The sequence below is a fragment of the Martes martes genome (genome assembly GCF_963455335.1).
Source record: "Martes martes genome assembly, chromosome: 11".
In the NCBI taxonomy this organism is placed as follows: Eukaryota; Metazoa; Chordata; class Mammalia; order Carnivora; family Mustelidae; genus Martes; species Martes martes.
In genome coordinates this window covers 94,703,387-94,728,325 of record NC_137899.1, presented here as the reverse complement: position 1 = coordinate 94,728,325, position 24,939 = coordinate 94,703,387, and the positions used below count along the sequence as shown (strand labels likewise).

The 24,939-nt window shown below is 38.9% G+C and overlaps 1 protein-coding gene across 5 annotated transcripts in view; it reads left to right on the top strand.

Annotated features, from left to right (window-relative positions):
- Window positions 1-22,991, top strand: part of BRAF (B-Raf proto-oncogene, serine/threonine kinase) — a gene marked incomplete at its 3' end in the record, with an annotated part of 175,882 nt that extends 152,891 nt beyond the window's left edge. For 2 of the 5 annotated variants that reach the window (XM_080818213.1, XM_080818215.1), the window contains 4 exons: window positions 1,143-1,274; window positions 9,647-9,781; window positions 13,333-13,486; window positions 19,046-22,991. In XM_080818213.1, the coding sequence (XP_080674339.1) occupies window positions 1,143-1,274; window positions 9,647-9,781; window positions 13,333-13,486; window positions 19,046-19,068 (444 nt within the window). Of the gene's footprint in view, window positions 1-1,142; window positions 1,275-9,646; window positions 9,782-12,391; window positions 12,443-13,332; window positions 13,507-14,331; window positions 14,357-19,045 lie in introns of those variants that run through there. The other 3 variants (XM_080818212.1, XM_080818216.1, XM_080818214.1) reach the window with 3 other exon arrangements.
- Between the last annotated feature and the right edge of the window lie 1,948 nt (window positions 22,992-24,939).

Here is a 24,939-nt window from a genome sequence, read left to right as displayed (position 1 = left end):
CATCAGGATCTCCCACACATCTTCTGTCAGTGGTTCTCAACCTCAGTTGGACATTAAAATCATCTGGGAGCTATAAAAATCAGCAGTGCTTGGATCCCAACAACAGATGTAATGTTGTTACATTATTGGGCTGGAATGTAGTCTGGACACTGAGAGGTTAAAGAGCATGCAGATGATTGTGATTTGCAGGTGAGGCTGAGCGCCATTGCCTGCCTTGTGAGATAGTCTGACCAGTGACCAGGAATCTTGTCCCATGTCCTCCAGCCATTTATGCGTTAATTCAGGCTTAAGTATCAGAGCTTTCACAGAGCTCTTACTTACACTCTGCAATTTCTCTAGTGCAACAGTTCTTCCAAATGGAACAGTACAGAAGATGCAAGGTGAAAGAACTCTTTTAAGTTTATAGTTAGCCAACCATTTATTGTAGTTCATGAACCCAGCCAATAAGAAATTAAGCAGTAGAGGACAGTGAGTAAAATGTGCAAAAAAATGTAGCAAATATGGTTTGATCTTTATCTTTGCCCAAGAAGCAAGAGGCCAGGATCTTTATACCAACTTCTAAATCGACCTCCTGTCTCTCGCTTTTGTTAATAAAGCATTCATGTTGATAATGCTTTTGGAACGAGGAAAGAGGTTTGAGTTTGTCAGTCTTGAAGGTGCCCTGAGACGAGAACCATTGTAGCAATGGGAAAACTTAAATTCTAAGGCCGGCAGCTTAGTGGTAGTGCTACTCCCAAACCCCTTAGGACCACAGTTTGGTATTTCTTTACTGAATCAGGAATGGGAAACAGGAACTGATTCTTGACAGGGCTAGTCCTGGGACAGATTCAGATAGCAATTTTTGTGCAGTATTTTGCACAATATTTTGTGACAGTGTTTTGTGCAGAAGGAGGATGGCCGATAAAATTATAAAGTCTTAGTGATTCATATGGAATCTCAGGTAATACTGCCTCTTGCAGAGCTCACTGAGCATCTTTTTTCTTAATCATTTTTATTTCTTTGCCCATTAATAAGAGAATGGGCTGCATATTAGATGGATTATCTAATGACAAAAGCATTGTTCTGGGAATTGCAATAATTTGCTTTTCAGTCTTTTTAGTTGAAGAATAAACAAGAATATTTTTCTTCATGTGTTCTAACAGGCACCAGAAGTGATCCGAATGCAAGATAAAAACCCATATAGCTTTCAGTCAGATGTCTATGCATTTGGGATTGTTCTATATGAATTGATGACCGGACAGTTACCTTATTCAAACATCAACAACAGGGACCAGGTAAATATTTACGGTCTCTTGGGGTTTATTTTATTGTTTGTATAAAGACTGCACTTTGTTTTAGAAGTGTTGAGTCCTGAGTGGACATGAAAGATGGTTATCTTGATCTTTGTTGCTAGTCGTGGAAGCCTTTGGTGGACTGTTGGCAGTGACAGCATGTAAGGCCTTCCTTGAAGTGTCAGTGCCAAGTGTGGTCACAGAGTGCAGCTCCTGATGTTCTGACTAGAAACTAGAGCTGCCACCGTGGAAATCGCTCACATCTCTTGACCACACAAACCAGAAGGAAGGGCTCTGCTGCGGCAGCGTCTGGGCTTTGCGCCTTCTGTTGTTGGTCGTGCTGAGCAGGCACTCGGCTGTGCGCTTCTTTGTAGCCAGTTCTTTTGAAATTAGTGAGGTTTCTCCTTTTTTGAAAGACTAATGTATCATGCTTTCATTTTTCTATAATGAGGATTCTAATAGGAGGGAATTATTTTTACTTCTTTCTTCCTAAGTTCCTGTTCTCTGTCCTTTCCCAAAGTCCCGAACAGAACCTCATACAGCCCTTTGCCATTTCCATCCCAGCCACATTCGATTCACCAGGACTTTAACACTGACCAAGAAAAAGGAATTGTCTTTACTGATGTTTTTACATTGTACACGTCAGGATTTAAAAAGTGTGTGTGTGTGTGTTTTTGTGTGCGTGTGCGCGTATGTAGAGAGATTGAAGCAATTCCACTGTTAATATATTAGAAAACGATGATTGATGACATAAACTGTGGTTAAATAATATTTATATTTTACGCTGTGGGTTGCGTCAGAGTTACGTGGGTAGTTTATTTAAAAATAGAGATACTGGGGCACCTGGGTGGATCAGTCTGTTAAACATCTGACCATTGATTTCAGCTCAGGTCATGATCTCAGGATCACGAGATGAAGCCCCACACAGGGCTCCACACTGAGCATGGAATCTGCTTGGGATTCTCTCTCTCCCTTTCTTTTCCATTTGTCCCCCCGCCCTGCCACCATCTTCCCCCTTCCAGGGGCTTGCTCATGTGCATGTGCGCTCTCTGTCTCTCTCTCTTTATCTCCCTCTTTCAGAAAAAAAATAAAAATGGAGATACTGGAGCAGATTCTAATTCCATGGAGTAGGATCAGAGTACTTGCATTTTTAATAAGTTTCCCAGGTGATTTTGATGTATACCAAAGTTGAGAATCACCAATCCAAAGAATTTTTTTTAAAAAGTGAATTTTTAAAAATATTTTAGTTATTTGACAGAGAGCAAGCACAAGCAAGGGGAGCAGTAGGGAGAGGGAGAGGGAGAAGCAGGCTCCTCGCCGAGCAGGGAGCCCAGTGTGGGGCTTGATCCCAGGACCCTGGGATTATGACCTGGGCCAAAGGCAGACACTTAACCAGCTGAGCCGCCCGGGCACTCCAAAAGTGTGAATGTTTTATGTGTTTTGTCATAACCTCCTAATCTAATGAAATGATGGTTTTTAATGTATAAATGTGTTACTTCATTTAAGTAGTGTATGTATTTTGGTCATCAGCTCAACTCTCTTATCTTTTTGGTAATAGCTCTGAGTATCTTCCTTAATGAAGAACTTCAATTATCATGCAGTTTCAGAGAAGTAATCTCAGTTGTCACGTACTTTGTGTGTATTTACTAATCACCATATGGCCTCTTACCCAGAGGGTCCTGATTTTATAGTTCAATAATTTTTTAATTTTTTTTTAAAGATTTTATTTATTTATTTGACAGAGAGAGAAAGCAAGAGAGGGAACACAAGCAGGGGGAGTGGGAGAGGGAGAAGCAGGCTTCCCGTTGAGCAGGGAGCCCGATGTGGGGCTTGATGCCAGGACTCTGGGATTATGACCCGAACCGAAAGCAGACACTTAACGACTGAGCCACCCAGGCACCTCTCAAGAATTTTTTTTAAATGACTATGTTCCGGGGCACTTGGGTGGCACAGTCGGTTAAGCATCTGACTTTGGCTCAGGTTATGATCCCAGGATCCTGGAATCAAGCCCAGCGTTCTCCTAGCTCAGAGGGGAGCCTGCTTCTCCCCCTCCTCCCAGCTCTCTGTCACTCTCTCTGTCTCTCTCTCTCAAATAAATGAATAAAATCTTAAAAAAAAATAATAAACAAACAAATATGTTTCTACCCAAGTCAGCACAAAGCTAATTGTTTAGTTTCTGTTTGGTCTTTCTAACCACTACATACATAGCTTTAGAATGTTGTATCCTACTTTATAATGTGGAATCCTACTTTTGAGTGTTAAAAAAATCTGTGACCTGGTTCCTAATTACCTGGTATTTTAAACCTACATGAAACTTAGATTTAAGATAGACCAAACTGCTAGCTAAGGAACATAATGGAAACCTTGCACCTATTGGACTTGTGACATCCTAGGTAACTGAGATGATTGATTTGATGACGGCAGTCTGAATAGCAAGATTGTTTCTTTTTTTTTTTAATTTATTATTATTATTTTTAAATTGTATTTATTTATTTGACAGACAGAGATTACAAGTAGGGAGAGAGCCTGTCAGAGAGAGAAGGGGAAGCAGGCTACCTGCTGAATAGAGAGCCCAATGCGGGGCTCCATCCCAGGACCCTGGGATCATGACCTGAGCAGAAGGCAGAAGCTTTAACTCACTGAGCCACCCAGGCACCCCAGCAAGGTTGTTTCTAATTTGCAAGTTTCCTGTGCTCTGCCTTTTATAGTCTCATTAACTCAACCATATAACATCATACCCTATGCCATGTTTACTTTTCTTTTGCATATTACTTCTTTTTTTTTTTTTTAAGATTTATTTATTTATTTATTTTTAGAGAGAGCAAGAGTGTGAACAGGAGAGGATGGGCAGAGGGGGAGGAAGAGAGAGACTCAAGCAGACTCCCTGCTCACCACAGAGCCTGATTCGGGGCTCAATCCCACGACCCTGAGATCGTGCCCTGAGCCGAAATGAAGTTGGACACTTAACCGACTGAGCCACCCAGGCACCCTGCATATTACTTTTCTATAGGAATCTAGGGAATTCTAGTTTAGTTTTAGTTGATTTATTATAGAGACTACAAATAAAATTTTATGAGTCTAAGATCTGGATGAAATCCAGTGAATATGTTTGTTTTAATGAAATAAAATTATATTATGGAAACAGATACTATTATTTCCAAAATGTGGATGAAAGCATCCCAGAGTTCTACGCTCATCCGCTTCTTGGCATTTTAAGTGCTTTTGTCTTCCATGGGAATATGATAAATGATGTGGCAAGGGCTTACTCTCCATGAGAAAAGTGAGTGTCCAACAGAAGGGTAAGGCCTTTACTAGTTAATTCTTTCGGTAATATAGGTAGAGCCTTCTGGAATTTGTCAGTCAGAAGCCACGTTGGGTGTTTCATGAAGAAAAAAGAGGTAGAAGAATGATACACTCTTCCCATCACCCCCAGTCTACTTCATTACTTCTTAGTCTGCTTTCCTCAAATGGCGCTTTCCATGGGACTTCCTCTTGGGAATCAGTAACTCTTCAGTGAAGTGATCCCAAGCTTTGCTCCATCCATTCCCCTTGATTTGGTTCTTCTCTTTCTTTTACTATGATCTCTGTGGCTCTGAGATTGGACTTCTTTGTGAAAATTTAGGAATATTCTTTTTCATAGGAGATAGGACAACTGTGTCTTTACTGTGCACTGTAGGAGCCATTCCTGTACACACTCCCCCCACCATAGTCTGAGATGGCAGCTTTTCCCAGCAAATTTAAAGCAGGACTCTGATTAAGCAGCTCGATATAAAGAATGACCTTGGACTACTCATGACCTGCATGACCTGGTCACTTTACCTCTTCTGGTGTCATCTTTTTTTTTTTTTAAATAAAAATAAGAAATTCGACTAAAGAATTCCTTACCGTTATAAAAATCAGATTCTTTCCTAAAGTACGTCTCTTAGCTCCTCAAGGGATGGCTGTCCCTATGTTACTTTGCAGAACAGCATTGGCTTTTGTTTTCCTTACTCTAGTGATGAAGTCTGAGAAATTGCTGTCATTTTTTCCCCTCTTGATCCTTTTCTTTCACTCTCTGATCACATTAATCACACTCTTCGGTGCAGCTTCTCTAAGTTGGGATTAGTAATGCACTCATTTGATCTAGGTGTATTGACACTCCGTCCTCTTTCTTTTCTTGGAGAAGTGCCCTGTCATCTTAGAAAAAAATAACAGATGACTTCTGCCTTATTTTAAGTATATTTCAGTTACTGTTACTGTATAATAAACCACCCAAAATGTAGTGGCTGAAGCAAATTATGAATCTGCAGGTTGGGCTGCCGTCAGTAAGGAAGGTTTATTTCTGTGTCACGTGGTATCACCTAGGGTACATTTGTCGGGTGTTAAAGGATCCTCTTCCAAAATGACTCATTCACACATCCTACAAGGTGTCGTGCTAGCTGTCCACTGGAAGCTCAGTCAGGGCCAAGGCCTGGGGGCCTCAGTTCTTCTCCACCTGGGCCTTTCTGTGGGGGTGTACTTTGTAGAAAGCATGGACTTGGTACAGCCTGGTTGCTAGGTTCTTTTTTCTTATTTCTCCCCCTGGTGGCTGGGTTCTAAGCATAAGACCTCAGGAAACAAGAGATAGGAAATGATAAGTGTCTTATCAACACACAAGTTATTTTAATAAAAATTTTCAGGGGCGACTGGGTGACTCAGGCATTAATCATCTCCCTTCGGCTCAGGTCATAATCCCAGGGTCCTGGGATCCAGCCCCATATCAGGCTCCCTGCTCACTGGGAGGCTTGCTTCTCCCTCTCCCACTTGTGTTCCCCCTGCTTGTGTTCCCTCTCTTGTTGTCTCTCTCTTTCAAATAAATAAATAAAATCTTTAAAAAAATAAAAAATAAATTTTTTTTCAAAACTACTGTGTGCGGGGGCGCCTGGGTGGCTCAGTGGGTTAAGGCCTCTGCCTTCGGCTCGGGTCATGGTCCCGGGGTCCTGGGATCGAGCCCCGCATCGGGCTCTCTTCTCAGCGGGGAGCCTGCTTCCTCCTCTCTCTGCCTGCTTCTCTGCGATCTCCGTCTGTCAAATGAATAAATAAAATCTTTAAAAAAAAAAAAAACTACTGTGTGCGAAACACTGTGGGATATAGAGGGATACAAAGATGACTAAAGCACAGGCCGTGCTGTTAGTTGTTGGTCTGCTGAGGCAGCGCAGGGTGGTGAGCAGACGCTGCTCCAGTCACACAGAGGAGTGAATGAAGGCGCGGAGATGCCAGGAGGGCGGAGTGTGGTTTGAGAAGGAAGGTAATCAGTCCCAGAATTTCAAATGGAACTACTGATTTTATTGTGTCTGTGACACTTAAATCTTCTGTACATGAATTATCCAGGTAAGTCTTCCCTTCAAGTTTAAATAATTGCAAAGAATGTGATTTCCTTTGTATTATATAAATATTTCAAAATAGAGCCATTATATCCTTTTCAGTGTCTCCAGTGAAATCTAAAAGCCATTCTGACTTGATACCTACCATCACTTGCTTAAAAAATAGATTCATTAACTTTTGGAAGTTTTTCTCTTTGAAGAAACATTTTTAGCATTTTTTTATGCTTTCAAGGCTTTTTCTTATTGGCCATTCAAGTCACATCTTTGCAACAAAAATATGTATTTACATTTAGAATTTGAAAAAATCTTTTCCTGTGACTTTAGTCTTTGAATATTAATTTTTAAAATTCTGAATTATACTGCTGTTAATAATTATTAACATATAACTGATGAAAATGAAAGTGTTGATATATAGAAACATAGAAGGAAAATTTTACTGGAAATATGTGTCTTAACGAACAGGGCTTTTCTTTTCAGTTCATTCATATGTTTGTGGATAAATAGGCTTTTGCTAAATGAGGTAGGACTTAGCATCAGTTCCTTTCTTTGCTTTATTTTTATTTTTATTTTTTTAAGATTTTATTTATTTATTTGTCAGAGAGAGAGAGGGAGAGAGAGCGAGCGAGCACAGGCAGAGGGAGTGGCAGGCAGAGGCAGAGGGAGAAGCAGGCTAACTGCTGAGCAAGGAGCCCGATGCGGGACTCAATCCCAGGCCACAGGGATCATGACCTGAGCCGAAGGCAGCCGCCCAACCAACTGAGCCACCCAGGCATCCCTTTGTTTTATTTTTAAAGAAGTATACACTGAGAACTCTTGTTCAGGTAGATGCAAAGATGGAGAATTCGGGTGTTTGTTGTACTCATCTGCACAGATCAATGACCCCCTAGACCACGCTCGGATTCAGCCATTCAGTAAGTCTCAGAATGCCCTCCAGGTTGCTAATACTTAGAGTTACTGTTCATTACAGCAGCCAAGGGAAGAGGCACAAGGGCAGAATCCAGGAGAGTTCCACATGTGGAGGTCCTAGTTATCTTCTCCCAGTGTAACTGTGGATAGCACTGAATTCTCCTGGCAGCAGTGTGTGACAACATGCAAGTATTGCCAGAGTTATCACCAGGGCTCGGGCTAAGTGAGTATGGTTGACCACCTCTGTGGCTGACCTTAGTTTTAGCTGATATTGCTTGACTCAGCATCCCTTCTATAAATCAGTTCGATAGCATAGACTATCTGGCACAGTCCAAGGCCCCCAGGTAAACAGAAGGACTGTTATCAGACAGGACCTGCCAGAGGTTTAGGGATTACCTCCCACGAGGCAGAGGCAAAGACCAGCCCTCTCTCTGGGCAAGATTAATTCTTTACCATTCATGTATCACTCCGTTAATTTGAGCTAATTTCTGTAATGTACCAAAAATTACATAATAATTTATCAGTAAATTGTACAATTAGCTGAAAGCAAAGAACTGGAAACCAGCTGTCTTGCAAAGGGATTTGTCACCCATTCATTAGAGCCTAGTTAAATACCAATATGTGAAAGTGTCCCATTGGTACCCCAGCAGTTTTACACCTTGGAGCAGTATGTACTATTGTTAAATTTCATGTGGGTAAGAAGGTGAGCCTTTTATAAAGTAGGAGAAGGGCAGTTCTGACAGGGGCAATGGGGAAGGAGGATAAGCTTTACACCTCCGCTTTAGTGGAGTCGGGCAAATCAGCGTATAGTTCAACAACAGTTACTGTGGCAGCAAACAGGAAATAATATAAAGTTAGGTTATCAGACTTGAATGTTCCTAAAGTTTATAAGCTCTGCCCTGTCTGTAACAGGGGATCTCTTGCTGGCTCTCTCCACCCAGCCTCTGGTCTGTGCATGTTGGACCTGTTCCCTCTAAGATCAAAATCCCTCTCTCTTTACAAAAGAGTCCCAAGACTCCTAAAGTCAGTCCCTCTCCATTCTCAGAAGAGCCAAAAATTAAGAAAATTAAGAAATCATAAAAAGTGTACCTCTCTGCACCCAGAGAAGACAAGCCTTTTTACTAAAGAAAATTTAATTCCCAAGTGCTTTACCTTCTTTTTTTTCAGAGGAGGTTCTGTTTCTCAGACCTATATAACTAAATGCCCCATTTCTTCCATTCCCTGAACAAACGAATTTAAAATGCAGATACTGGGGCGCCTGGGTAGCTCAGTGAGTTAAAGCCTCTGCCTTCGGCTCAGGTCATGATCCCAGGGTCCTGGGATCGAGCCCCACATCGGGCTCTCTTCTCCATGGAGAGCCTGCTTTCTCCTCTCTCTCTGCCTGTCTCTCTGCCTACTTGTGATCTCTGTCTGTCAAACAAATAAATAAAATCTTTAAAAAAAAATAAATAAAAAATAAAATGTAGATACTGGGCGCCTAGGTGGCTCAGTGGGTTAAAGCCTCTGCCTTTGGCTCAGGTCATGATCCCGGGGTCTTGAGATCGAGCCCCACATCGGGCTCCCTGCTCGGCGGGAAGCCTGCTTCCTCCTCTCTCTCTCTCTGCCTGCCTCTCTGCCTACTTGTGATCTCTGTCTGTTAAATAAATAAATAAAATCTTGAAAAATAAAACAAAATAAAATGCAGATGCCAAAACAACTGCTAAAAGGTTAACTTTTTTGGTTCCTGCTACATATATATAAAGGGCTTAGTGTGATGCCCAGCAAGTACTCAATAAATTTACTTTTTGAGTAGAAAAAGAGGTACAATCCAATGTGTCTCATGATTACTCTGGCAATGGAAAATGGATTGCGTAAGGAGAGACTGGAAGCCTGGAGAGCAATTAGGAGACCTTTACAATACTCCACAGGTCCGGAAGATTTCAGCTTACAGCCCATTAAGTATTGGTTCCCCACGATATGATACATAGGAATCAGAATACTAGCATTGTGTTTTTTAACTTTTTGTTGACATACAGTGTACATGCAGAAAAATACCCATAAATGCACACAGCTTGTTGAATTGTCAATGTTTATGTGTTTTTCAGCTTATCAATAAGGTTGTATGATTTGGTTTTTTTCTCTTCCCAGATAATTTTTATGGTTGGACGAGGATATCTTTCTCCAGATCTCAGTAAGGTACGGAGTAACTGTCCAAAAGCCATGAAGAGATTGATGGCAGAGTGCCTAAAAAAGAAAAGAGATGAGAGGCCACTCTTTCCCCAAGTAAGAAGCAGCTTTATGTGTTACTTAAGAGGACAGACTAATACTCAGATGCAGATTTTTAAATAATTTCTAGAGGACACAGTTTGTACTTTGTGGATTTGGATTCCATGTGATTATGTGCAGGCAGCAGATAAGTAATCACATAAAGATAATTATATAAAGGTTGAATGGTAGGATATCTAAAAACTCAGAACAAAATATTCAGAAAGACTTTGCTTTTGTCTAGCCATTCTCAAACTTTTTGGTCTCATGCTCTTTTACACACTTAAAAGTTATTGAAGACCCCCAAAGAGCTTTTGTTTTATATAAGTAATAATTGCCATTTTAGAAATTAAAACTAAGTTTTAAAAATACTTATAAGTTTATTTAAACATAATAAAATCATTACATGTTAACTTTTTTTTTTAAAAGAACAGTATTTTCCCAGACAACAGAATTAGTGAAAAGAATGGCACTGTTTTACCTTTTTTGCAAATCTCTGCAAAAAGAAGACATCTGGATTCTCTGCATTCATTATGTTGCAGTGCAATATTTTACATCATTTAGCCTCTAAAAACTCCACTTAACACTTGTAAAATAATGACCATAAAAAAGGCAAATAGTACCTTAGTGTTACTATGAAAATAGTTTTTCCACAGACTACACTTTGAGAACTGCTGCCTTAATTCTTCCTGATGGTAAAACAAACAAATTCCAAGCATCCCTTTAATACCGGGTCTTTTAGAGAAGCCAAAAAGATCTTTATATTTTCTATAAAAAGAAAGGGCACCTGTTGGTACTGTCTGCCTTTCTCTGATTCTTGGAAAATTACCATGGCTTTTTATCTTTTCATGGTATAAGGCCAAAGCCCTTAAGTTAACAATCTTTCATAAGCCTCAGGAACTGAAACTAAATACCTGAACAAGCTTAGAAAGTTTGGATTCTATAGATATTGTAATAGAAATTCAATTTTTTATGATGCTCATGAAGTTGTGGATAGCTCTACATAAATGGATCTTGATAAATCAGTACAGCTTTCAGGTGAAGAGCTGCCTCTGGTAATTACTCAGCTGCAATAATTACTGAGTTGGTCTTTTGTGGACCTTATTAATGCCTTTGAATACCCACTCCGAGCTGGCTCTTTTAGACAGAAGTCACTGCTACAGGAATGACTGAATCTTTTATTCCTGTATGAAGAATTAAAGATAGAATTTATAATTTTAACAAGTCTCTCATAGGCTTTCTCAGGGTGGGTAGATACATGTTTTACATATTGGAATGCTAAGTTACTATCTTTTGAGGAAGAGTAGTTTTTTCTAACCCAGAAAACCACTGGCTTAAGACTATCGAAGTAAAAGGACAGGTATTGTTGGACAGTATCAGCAGGACCCTGTACCATATTCTCTTCTTTATAGTCCAGGTACTAGAGTTTCCTGTTTAACCTGCTTGATGTATATTAATAATGCAAGTTATATCCATAGGCCCACTTTTTTTTTTAAGATTTTATTTTTTTAAGTAATCTCTACACCCAACGTGGGGCTCAGACTTACAACCCCGAGATAAGAGTTGCATACTCTACTGACTGAGCCAGCCAGATGCCCCTAGAGGCCCACTTTTTAAGTAGTATCAAAGGGGTTAAAATGTTCATATTTCTAAATGTACGTAACATTTTATTCTTTGCATGGTATCAGAAAATGAAATGCATATCTGAATTTTTGAGATTATTGAAGGCTACTCCTTTTAAGTATTATTCTTAATTTTTCATTTTAAGATCTCTTTTCACACTGTATACACATTTCACATGCTAAACACAAATTTCAGATGGCTAAAGATTTATATGTAAAAATCTAAACTGAAAAATAGGAAGTCATTTTTATAACCTTGAGGTAAGAAAGGCTTTCCTAATAAGCAGAGAAAAATCCAGAAGTAATAAAGGAAAAGATAGAAAGTGTGACTACATTAAAAGTTTTTAAACTTCTATATAATAAAAATAATATTGTAGGGTAAACACAAAAAATAATTGCAGCTCATATAACAAAATATAAATATTGATATTATCCAAAGGCCTCCTACAAATCAGTAAGTAAAAAATAATAATAAATAGAAAATGAACAAAGGATATGAACTGGTGATTCACAAAGAAATATAAATGCTGAATAAATTTAGGATGTTTAAAGTTCTGTGACAGTCCGTAAAATGCATAGTAACAGTGAAATACATTTTGATTTTCTCTCTCAGATTGGCAATATCCAGCATTGGGAACAGTGTTGGGAAGTAAGGAAGAGCCCTCCTTATAAATTTTGTAACAGTGTTGTTGGGAATGTAAATTAGTTTGGCCTTTTGAAAGGACTTGGTAGAAATTCCACTCCTAAAAATGTATGCTATAGAACCTGCTTCCACAAGTGCTCAGATATATATATATATATATATATATATATATATATATATATAAAAAGACTTACCATAATCGGAAAAATTAAAGACATAAAGATCAGGGTAGCTCTAGATGGCATGAATGTTAGTGAGGGGAAAGAAAACCAATGCAGAAAAATATGTGTAGTATGATACCACTTTAAATGGTGATGAGGGTGGGGATGGGCTCTCTTTTCATATGTGCATGTTTATGCATAGGAAAGGTCCAGAAGAAAGTATAGACTCTTTAACAGTGGTTACCCCTGGAAGGTAGGACTTAAACTTTTTCTGTATTATTTGAATTTTTATTTGTGTGTTATGCTTGTAATTTAAAATGTTTTGTAACATTGCTTCTTTGCATTATACTAATCATACAGATTACAGTTTAACTGTTTAAAAAGTTTTCATAGCTCAGAAAAATAATAATAGTAATGGCTGCTAAAGTTGTAGTGAGTACTTAATATATGCCCGGCATTGTGCCAAGCCTTTTACATGTATGTCTCATGGTTGTAAATGTCCATTATCATACTGTCTGCCTTCAAGAGTCATAACCCATTTTTCTGTACCTTAAACTATGCGGAGTTTCTACATTTTGTGTACTGGTGTCTATTTGTAGTTTGCCTGTCTTCTCCACTCTTGGATTGTCACCTGTCACTTCTCACTCCTGTGTCACTAGCAGCCTGGGTCATTGGGGTCCTACTTTTAATTTTGTATGTGAAGACATTTCCCATTACTAAGTTTCTTAAAGAATGAGTTGCTCTGATGATTCTGTTGTGAAGTCATTAGTGCTTTACTGATAGACACTCCGTCTTCTTCCCCAAAAGGACTGTGGTCTGTGAGAGGCATATCATTGGTTTAAATTTTTTTATTATTTACTGTTCCAAGGCTGGCAAATGATCTCAAATGTAAACAAAAGCTAACTATAGGTTACTTTCCCCATTCATTTTACAGAGACTAAAGCTCTAAGAGTTTGATCATTTACTTTTCTTTGTAAGGAAAAATACCGGTTATTCAGTATTTTTTAAGACATTTAGGATAATACCAAAGTGTAAGATTTCAGGTGCTTTCTTTATGAAGTATGATGAGAATTTTAAAGATTAATACCACCTAGATTTTCATTCTACTTTCTTTTTCTCTTTTTTTTTTTTTCTTTTTTTCAGATTCTCGCCTCTATTGAGCTGCTGGCCCGCTCATTGCCAAAAATTCACCGCAGTGCATCAGAACCCTCCTTGAATCGGGCTGGCTTCCAAACAGAGGATTTTAGTCTATATGCTTGTGCTTCTCCAAAAACACCCATCCAGGCAGGGGGATATGGTGCGTTTCCTGTCCACTGAAAGAAATTAAATGAGTGTGCCAGTAGAGGGGAGTAGGGACCAAGGAAATGAAAATATGTTTGCTTATATATTTGCTAAATTGAATAAGATCTTTTTTAAAAAAGATGAACCAAAGAATGTGTAGGTTTTTAAAAACTAGATAAAGTTATTTCCCAATCTAAATAGCATTGGATTTTCAACATCCATGCATTTTGTAAAATGCACAGACCTTGCTAAACGTTTGTAGTGCCTCTTGCAGAGGGCTTACTTCCTGTTCCAGATTTGTTTACTGGCTTATTCTAATTTTTAAACTTCATTTAAACTTTTCTCATGCACCTTTTGTTTTTAGCTATCACATGTCCATCAGGGACTCCCAAGAGCAGCACATCCCTGTGCATGGATTTGCAGGTGGAAGGTGACAGTAGATTAGCCTGTGTTAAGCAAGGCAGCCAAACAGATCTAATTTAAGAAGTCACTAGGGTTGAATAAGTCACTTTTATTCTAAATATTTTTTCTGTAACTATTTTTTATTATAATTTGGAATATATGAATGTCCTTTATTCCCTCAAAGCAATAGACCGACTTTCTTTTTATAAACTGTGGGTGCAGGTAACCAAGGTTACTGGTTACCTGAGGAGTGGCATGTTTGACATGAGTGATATGGTTGAACTTGAGATTTTTAGTGGGCAAATGTTAAAAATCGAAGTTCCTTGTAAATAATACTTCCCCATGTATCAAGGATGTCTTACACACATAGAAGTTGAATTTCTTACAAATGCATTATTTCCTCCTCCCCTACAAAAGCTTCACAGAATTCTGTGAGAAGTTTTGGCTTTGTTTGTTTAGATATCTTTAGTTGCCAAATAACCAGGTAATGGACTTCTTAAAAATTATTATTACTTTAAATTATACTTAACCTCTCATGATGCCTCTTTTAACAATCATGTTATCCATGTGTCATAAAATTTCTGTGCTCCTTCTGTTCTTTGCCCAGCAAAGATCTTATTAGGAGTGAAGGCTAATTTTCTTTTTTTTTTTTTTCTGGTTTCGTTTTTGTTTTTGTAGCCCACAGTATGAAATATTTGGTAGTGCTTTCTGATACTTAAATTTTCTTGTGTGGAAGATGATTGTACTGTGGCAGTCAGTGTATTCTTACTGTGAGCTAGAATCTTACTGGGAATCAGAAATGAAAGTAGTAGTATCAGTGTCATCTCATAAAAGAAATGACCATCTCCACTTCAAAATCGGTAGCAAAAGCCAGCCTCTTAGATACATTTTCACTCAGTTTGGAACTGTGGTGATTTTTAAAAATAACTGACATTTTGGGGTTATTCAGGCACACAGACATCTGTGTAAATACCATCCTTAGAGCCAATAAAGAAGAAAATTGGGAAGACCTTAATGATAATTCAGTTTTTAAGTGCCACAGGTAAATTTCTAAAATACTTTATTAATTGGAATGGATAAGATTTCATCCAGGAAAACTTCTCAGTAGGAAGCGTGGCATACCTTTTCCCCTCATTTGAGTAGTTTGAAGTAAGTAATGCCATTCATGTTCTTCAAAATTGATTCACGCCTTTCAATTAGGCAAGAGTAATAGGAAAAAACCCCTCTTGTGTTTTCAAAAATAAGAATGAGAAAGGCATGAAAGAATGGAACATATTGGAAAACATTAAAGTGCTGGATTTCTAAATCCTCTAGTAATATTAAAGATAGGATTATTAGTAATTACTAAATAGGGTTTTATTTATCACGAACTGAATAGCAAGCGTGTAGTTAACAGAGTTCTTACATTGGTCTGTGGAATGCCGAAAGGTTTGGGCATTTTAAGGCACAAGAGTCAAAGGATCTTTTTCTTGATACAGCTCTTCTCTGGTTCCCCAGTGTACTTGTTTCACTCAGATTGTCCTTTCTGTGCTTACTCCTCTTTCTCGCCCACCCCCCCCGACAACTCCCCACACTGACCACCGGCCAGCCCCCCACTATCTGCATTTGACTCCTTTCCTTCTCCTTTGCCAGATGGCATTGCTGAGCTCTTAGAACTGCTCAGAAAGTCGTTTATGCCATCTCACATGTTCCAGCGTGCCTCCAGAGGATCACCTAGTAGTTTTCTTGCCAAACTGGGCCCACTGGAAGTGTTGGTGGAAGAACATGAACAGTCTGGCAGGGCGAGATGTTTAGGTAGCGTGGATGCGGAGAAGTAGGGAACATTAGAAGACGTATGATAGTCTCCCTTTCTGTTGTTTTTTTATGCTGCATTTTAGATATATTCTTCAAATAAAGGAAAACATTTTCTAACCGTATGTAGAGTTAACCTCTCTAACTAGATAATTGAAACAGAAGGACGTTCATTCTCTTGTGACTGAGCGCTTTTACTCCTAAAACATCAGCCCCCAGATATTTTTATTAAAGTTGATTTCCTTGTTCAGCAGGAACCCTTTTTGTAAAATTTGTTTTACGTTTTAGAATTTTTACTGGTCAGTGATGAGGACTACGATTTTTCTTCTGGATTTTAAGTAGTTCAGAATCACAGCATTTAATCAAATGCTTTAGGTTTTTTATTTTCAGATATTAAATATTGTACTAGTCATTGACATACTAAAACATTAGTTAAATTTTATTCTTTAAATGGTGACCGTTTAACACAGCAGCTTAAATGGCTGTCTCAAGTGAGTCCCTCAGTTTAAGGAAATGAGCTGCTTTTTTTTTAATATTATGAAATGGGTACTTCATGACTAAAACATTTTGTCAGTTACAGTCCTATTAGATTGAGAATTATTAAGCATTTCTAGAGCACTTTTTAAATTTTACTCACTATTTCATCTCTCCTATGGTAATTTCTCATAAGAATTTAACAAATCCAGTGTGCCTATGCCAGAATGTTTATCATACTTTTGAAACTTCCTGAAAGGACACTACAAAGAAAGAATAAGACTTACTCTGGTTTCAAATGACTGCCCCCCACATCTAAAATGGTGGTTGATTTCTATGCAAATCGATTTTTCATAGCATATTTTATCTTTAAGAAATATATAGCAAATTATATGTATTAACAGCCACTGAAATACGTTCTCTTTGGGAATAAAAGATAATTATGTAGGATCTTAAAACTAGTTAATAAAATCCTTAGCTTTCAAATAAACAGATCTTGATATTTGAGGTATCTAAAATCACAGGCCCTTCCCACATGTCCTCTACCTTAATCTTAAATAAAGTCAAATGAAAAATAGAACTTAGGTTATTCTCAACGAGGCAAGTAAAAAAAAAAGTTTCATTTTGGCCTTTGATTTTTCAGGCAATAATTAAATTAATAATACTGAGATTTCCAAAGTCACGTAGTATTCTGGATGTTCCACCTCAAATAATTCTTACCTCAAATAAAATTGGATAGGAGGTAGCATGATAATAGATAATTTTCAGATATACAAGAAGGAATACGCTTTTTTCCCCAAAAGCAGATCCATTACCTGTTATCCCCATCTTTACTTAAATTTCTCCATGATTTCAGGGACATATGTAGAAAGAGTTTAATTTTATTGATCTGTAAACTTTTGAGTTCTTTTTGTCTTTTTTTACTCCTGGACCTTCAGTCTGTTTAGGAAATAAGAACTGCTGTCCTTTAGAAGCAGTGACAATGGTAGGGTGATCTTCAGGGTTGGCTTTATTGGTGTCTGGTTTGGGGTTTCTTGGTAAGAGTTTATACTTTGGGAGGTTGTTTTGTGATTTTTTTTTTTTTAAGGCTAACATTTAAGTTTGTAGAGTAGAACACTACAACAAAGTGAGGAGTGTCTAATTATCATAACTAGTAGGGAACATCTGAAGATTTTTTAAAGTTATTTTTTCGTGTGGTATATAAGATTTAACGTAGAATTTTATCACTTTTGATATTCTCACTTAATAGATTATTAAGATTTTGATATTCTCACTTAACAGAATAGCCATTTTTTAAAATAAAGATTTCTCAGTAAATCCTATTTTCACATTGGCTTCCATTAATGAGATTTAGATTCTGTGAGATTCAGTGACTACTAATTAGAATGTTGAAAATTGCTCTAAAGAAATGTACTAAAATAGTGGAAAAAACAGCAACCTTCAAACCATAAGCAAAGGTAGTATAAATGTTTATAGATTTCCAGAGTCTTTGTTAACGTAATAGCCCTCTGTGGTTTTGTGCTTCATGTTTGGCTCTCTGAGGTCTTACTAATGTGGCTATTTTTTTTCCATCAATGCCATACTCCCTTCACAGTCTTTTTAATTTTTAAATATGAGAATAATTCTTTTACCCTTCTTTGATCTTTTGACTCACAATACCATGGTTACTTACTTAGTAGAAGGAATACTTTAGATAGAAAGAGCTAGTATCACTATCTGCAGTCCAGTTAGTCGTAATATCCGGAATGGGAAAACAAATGGGTGATTATTGAAAATTATTTAGGGGTGTATTCATTGTTGAGGACCCCCCACCCCTTAACTTGCATTTTAACAGTGCCGTTTTCTAGCTGTGAGACATCAGGCAAATTACCTCACCATTCTAAACCCCCACCTTGCTCCTCCATAAATTAAGAGAAGTAATAGTAGCTGCCTTACAGTTACTATGAGGCTTAGATGCGAACATATATAAAGCACTCAGTGAGGCACCTGGCATGTAGCAGGCATTCAGATAGTCACTGATATTATCAGCCTGCTATCTGAGGGTTCAGTCAGCCCGTCATTAGCAATCTGTTGTTTGTTGGGACACACCAGTGTCCTCTAGTAGTCAGTTGGACTCTACTGGCAGAGAGGGGACAGGTCAGTCCTAGATGAAAGAGTCTGTTCGTGTCAGTGAGTGAACCCACATCACAGGCTCTTATTACGGAGAATGAATGTTAAGGCCGGCTACATTCTGATAGTTGTCGGTTACTAACCAACCCCCAGAAGTCAGCTAGAGTGCATGTAAGGGGAGGAACCAGCCTATAGTCACAAGTAGAAGGTGTGAACAAAATGCTGGGTGAAACATAATGGCACAAAGCCCTCAAATTCAGGGAAGTTCAACGGCACATACCCCCATGTAATTGTTTGGTGGTTTGAAAGGGGAAATGAACTAGAAAATGGATAGTCTAGATTTTCTTTCCTTCGATCAAATGCGTGATGTGGACAAATCATTTGACCTCTTAATTTTATCTTCTGCAAATAGGGGATAATTCCTGCTTCTTCCTTTCTGTTAGTGGCATTATAATAATGGAAATGAGTTGATAACTGGGGGTAAAGTATTCAAAACAACCTTACTATTTTACAATCTGTTTTTGAGAAATTTTGTGCATTGGAATGGTTTTCAGCATAGCATGTAAAATCCAACTGGGAAATTACCTGCAGGCTCGATATTTAATTGATAGAACTGAAGCATATTCCACACATTATAAATTATGTATTTCAGCCATTTTTGCTTTTAAATTAGTGATGGTGTCACTAGATTTGTAATAATAGCGAGTCACCTTTCAGTGAGGTTTCAGCGAGGCTTGTCTAGGTCTCTAAGTTATTTGAAATAACTTTTTTAAAATTAGCTCTTGTCCTCCCTCTACAGGAGAATTTGCAGCCTTCAAGTAGCCACACCATCATGGCAACATCTACTCTTATTTCTTAAGTCTTGTGTTCGTACAATTTGTTAACATCAAAACACAGTTCTGTTCCTCAAATCTTTTTTTAAAGATACAGAATTTTCAATGCATAAGCTGGTGTGGAACAGAATGGAATTTCCCATCCACCAAAAGAGGGAAGAATGTTTTAGGAACCAGAATTCTCTGCTGCCAGTGTTTCTTCTTCAACACAAATACCACGTGCATACAAGTCTGCCCACTCCCAGGAAGGAAGAGGAGAGAGCCTGAGTTCTGACCTTTTGATGGTCAGGCATGATGGAAAGAAACTGCTGCTACAGCTTGGGAGATTGGCTGTGGAGAGCCTGCCAGTCAGCTCTGCCCTTCTAACCGCCAGATCAGTGTGTGGCTGGTCACCTGACGGGGCAGCTGCAGTCGCCAAGCATCGTTCTCTTTCCTGTTCTGGGATTTTGTCGTGGAGCTCTTTTCCCTAGTCACCACCGGTTCATTTCTGAGGGATGGAACAAAAATGCAGCATGGCCTTTCTGTGTGGTGCATGTCCAGTCTTTGACCAATTTCTATCAAGTGAAGCTCTTTTATTTAAATGGAGAATGAGAGGCAAGGAGGAGATACGATTTGGTGTAGAGGAAAAGGGAATGCTGCATCTTTTTCCTGACCTACTGGGTTTCTGGCCTTTGTTTCCTTCCTCACTGAGGGTGTCTGCCTAACCACGCAGGCTGGAAAGTGCTGGCACACATTGCCTTCCTTTCTCACTGGGTCCAGCAATGAAGACAAGTGTTGGGGATTTTTTTTTTTCCTCCACAATGTAGCAAGTTCTCAGGAAAATACAGTTGATATCTTCCTCCTAAGCTCTTCCAGTCATCAAGTACTTACGTGGCTACTTTGTCCAGGGCACAAAATGCCATGGCAGTATCTGATTCAGAGCCTACAAAACTGCTTGATAACAGTTTTGAATGTGTGAGACATTTCTGTAATTTAAATGTAAGGTACAAGTCTTAATTTCTGAGTTTTCTTCTATTATATTTTTATTAAAAAGAAAATAATTTTCAGATTTAATTGAATTGGAATAAAAGAATACTTCCCACCAGAATTATATATCCTGGAAAATTGTATTTTTGTTATATAAACAACTTTTAAAGAAAGATCATTATCCTTTTCTCTACCTAAATATGGGGAGTCTTAGCATAATGACAGATATTTATAATTTTTAAATTAATGGTACTTGCTGGATCCACACTAACATCTTTGCTAATATCTCATGTTTTCCTCCAACTTACTCTACACTACATCCTCCATCCTCTTTCCAGTCTTTTATCTAGAATATGCAACCTAAAATAAAAATGGTGGTGTCTCCATTCATTCTCCTTCTTCCTTTTTTCCCAAGCCTGGTCTTCAAAAGGTTGGGTAATTTGGCAGCTGAGTTCCCCAGGTAGAGAATAGAGCAGTTGTAGGTGTATTGGGACTAAGGGATGGTGTGTGAAGCCTAACATCAGTTGTTTCTGTAGAAAGAGTTGCTGTGGTCTTAGAAACATCGTTCTTTATCTTTGCCTAAGTGGAAGATAGAACCCAGTCGTAGCTTCCTTTGGCCTTTACTAAAGGGTGGCATAAATCGCAGTAGTAACAAAGTGACTCTGGACGTATTAATGACAGATACCTCCCTTATCATGAGGCTTAGCATCTCTTGCCAGGATTTAGGAATGTAAATCAAATCAAATGTACTTAGCCCAACCAAGCTAAGTAGCCAAGACCTTAAAGAAATTAAGGCCCATAAAATAAATCAGGGAATTAGAAGCTGTTATTTAAAGATTTCAAATTGTAATTGATCCCACCGTCTGTCAGCCTCTTACGCTCACTGCCATTCCATGCTTTTTGCTAAAATACCTGTATTCAGAGGAAGGCCTACTGAAAATTCCAAAGCCCTGGGAAAGGTTGTCCTCGTAAAATGGAAAATACCCTGAAGTTAATGAGTTTGAAAACCAGTGTGTTCTGAAGTCCCGTGTGAGCAGAGCAGCGTCTTACAAAATTCAGAAATTGCGAAGATTCGTGCTGATTGAAGAGCATCTTGTGTACTTAATGCTGCTTCTCTTTTAAAAGCATCATTTTTCTTTTTAAATACATCCCCAGAATGCTTTTCAACTGGCTTTTGTGTTCCCCTCGCCGAGATTGGACAGAGCTCAGTTTGAGCAGGAGGCAGATCCCGCAGAGTAGGTGGTGCCTGCTGTTGGGCTGGCAGCTCGGCTACAGGACGACCTCGGGGGCCGCCTGGGGCAGGGTAGAGGGGGCAGGAGACCACACGGGTTCCGGTGATGGAGGAGGCTTAGCGCCAGAAGGGCCACACACTGTCCCCTTCCAGCCTCTTTAGAATAGGTTGCTGTCTCACTTGAAAAGGGGGAACAGACTTGGTCTCAGATGAAGCTGTGCCCATTCAGAAGCCAGGCTCAGGGTCTTCTTGGGAGATTTTTATAGAGCCCTTAAAAAATAAAAGTAAAATTCTTGTATTTCTCATCCCTTTTTTCCATCAAATAGTTTTTTCTCTAGTTTACAATGACATGATCAAGGGGTTTCCTCTTACTTTTTGATGCTTAGACTACAGATAGACTTGAGCTCCTAGAAGGTACAAGGAAGAACTCCTTGTTTGTGCAAAGCACTTTATGAATAATTTGTACAGATAGTGTGCGGCTGCTTCGCGGACGATCCTGTAAGGTTGGAGTTCCCTGTCTTTTCCTTAAAGTGGCTGCAGTGCCTTCTATAGTGTATTTTCTTTTGGGTAAGAAGAGGCGAAGCCTTCTGAAAAATTTGAGAGCAGACGTAAAAGATTGTCTCAAAATATGTAGTATTCCCAGTGGGCTTTTTTGTCATCAAACTATAGAGTTTACGGTCTAGTACTTTTGCCACTGAAATAACATGGACCAAAAAGTAGTTTATAAAAGAGATTGTGAATAGAAAATCCAGTGTGCTCATTTGTACTTCTATGCACCTTAAAAGAAGATTCTGTCTAGCTGTCAAATTCTGGTTCCTGAACATCCAGTCCCCGCTCGCACTTAACGATCTTGTAGGATATACTGGGGCAGCCTAAACGATAAAATGCCGTTTAACATACATGTTATATGTTATATGTATGTTGGTATTGGGAGAGAAAGAGCATTACACGGTTATAAAGAGGCAATCAGGACTTCAGCACTGTCCACCGGAAACTCTGTAAATACTTCCCAGATTCTCCTCCGGTGCGGTCCTAGCTCTCTCGGCACCCGGTGTTCTCTTTCAGTCAGCAGCCGGTGCTGGAGCTGCTGCCCCCGCTCCCAGGACCTCACCTGCCCCTCCTGTGTGCTCACTCCCCAGCCTTGTGCCAACCCCATCTGGCTTTAGTTGGAAGCACATTGCAGGGTTCAGGTGACCTCTTCAAAATCCTACCTCCTCAGAATGAGGTAATGAATAGTTATTTATTTTAAAATATGAAAAGTCAGGAGCACTAGAACCTGAAGATGATTTAAGATGTTAACTTTGATGTGTACTTGTACTTGAGCCCTCTTATTTTGTCTTAAAGGGCATCATGCATTTCAGCAGTAGTACCGAAAGATGTAGCTCTGAGTGTCTGAATGTTGTTGCAAGTGGTGCCAGCATCTGTCTCAGGGTACGTTTCAGAATCTTCACCTTAAGTCAGCTGCATGAAACTAAGTAGTTACGGTAACAGTTCACTAACAGTGATAGAATTTTAGTCTTCAGTAGGCTTGGCAGGACCATCTTCATGATGAGTTAGTCGTAGCTCCATCACATGCACAGACACTCCTATCGAGAGCCTGCCCAGCCAAGAGGGTAGAATGATTCCACATGATTCTCTTCTTTGTCCAAGTTGGCGTTGTTAGCACTAGAAAATCAGCACCTTGGGACTAGCGGATTCCAACCATTAGGCTATTTAAAAAAAAAAAAAAAAAGGTAACCTGACATGGAAAGTTTACTGTGAGCATAAACAGCAAATCGCTTACAGGTCATACATTGACATGTATAGGTGAGGCTCTAGAAAAATACCTTGACAATTTGCCAAATGATCTTTACTGTGCCTTCAAGATGCAATAAAAAAAAAAAAAAAACAGCTTAAATTTTAGCAGAAATCGGTGATTTGCAAAGAGAGCAGCCACTCTGGTCCAACTCAGCTGTGTTAATATTTTTTAGAGAGCAATTTAGACTGCAGAGACAAATGCACTAAAGGGTTTATAGCCAAAATCACATTTAAAAAAAAAATGAGAAAACACACAAGTAAATTTTCAGTGAACAAAATTATTTTTTTAAAGCACATAATCCCTAGTAGAGTCAGATGTATTTATCACATAGAGCAACTAGGTTGAAAATTACAGTTCAGTGACATTTCTAGAGAAACTTTTTCTACTCCAATAGGTTCTTCAAACGTGGAACTTTTATATAACAAATGTTTGACAGACATTTCAAAGAATTGCTGTAGTTTGGGGGGTCAGAAGTACTATATGCTGGGCAGCAAACTTCTTAAGAGTGAGAAGGAAGAAACTAATGTAGAGGACAGAATTGGATTTTACCAGTTTCAAGAGTACTGCTGCGAACCTCAACAGTGATTTTTCAGAGTCTAAAATGTAAACTTGCCTCCCAGGACGTGTTTACAAAATAAGTGGGACTGTTCTGCTAATGCTGTTCAGGGTGCTCTGGAGACCGACGGGGTTTCTGGGGTTCCTTTGGGGGGCGGGGGGCGTTGGAATAGTTAATGACGTGGCCGGTGGGTGTGACCTGGACACACTCCATGGTGTGCTTTTTGTATCTCGTTGGCATTTCTTGCCACCCCGGGGAAGGGCAGTGTACTGTCTTCAGCAAGTTCTCTACGTGTTTTTCTGCGTTGTATTGCTGATGCCCGTAGGTTGGTGAGCACCCTAGGAGGACAGTAGCATCTCTGCCTGATTCATATATTGGCCAGAGGAGAATGAAGGGGCCAGTATACGTATTGCTAGCTCTGGTAGAATTGAAAACACTGGTAAGATTTTTGTTTTATCAGCACACTAGAGAGTAAGCTCTTTGTTGTTTTCAGATAGCTTATTTTCACTTCTGTTCAGGCAAAGACAACGAAGTTGAAATTTAGTCCTAAATTTTGCCAGTGGTGGAAAGGGTAATTAATGGTTTCTATCAGGATTTTTAAGGTAAAGGAGGACAGAATCGTTAAGTCTTAAAATCTTAAAGTAAGGTTAACAGTGCTTTAACATGCATATGGATGGTTCGTCCTCACCTCAAAGTGATTACGTAGATCTTTTATTTCAACATCCACAACTCAAACTGTTAATTTTTAGTCCTTTTTTAATTTAATTTTTTTACCCTTTGACTCCCTTTACCCAACTGTTAGTTTTAATTACTAAATTAGTTTTATTAAAATGTTTAATTTTATTAAAATATATAATTTTATTTAACAAAATTCTGTTTTGACTAATTACAGTGATATAACCAGTTGTGTGTGAGGACACAGCCAGTGTATCTGTGTGTGTGTGTGTGTGTGTGTGTGTGTGTGTTTGAGGAGTTTGTTAAGAATTCTGTAGATTGATGTACTCTTGGCAAACAACTAAAATCTGTTTATTCGTGTTAGTATCAAAAACAAGACTTGTGCAAACCATCTGCTGGTCTCAGGCAGGCTGAGCTCCCTGTCCCGCACTCCTGATCAGCTCGCCGTCGTCACGGTCTGTAGGAACTGGGAAGGAAGTTGGCTAAAGAGATGCAGCAGGGAAGGGCTCCGTTTACAGGGGTGGGGATGGGGGGTTGTAAGTTGCTTAGTACCAGTTTTGTGTTGAAAATTATTCTGTGTTGCATTTGTGTGTTAAGCCTTTTTTTAACCCACATGTATCTTGGTGGAAGAAAC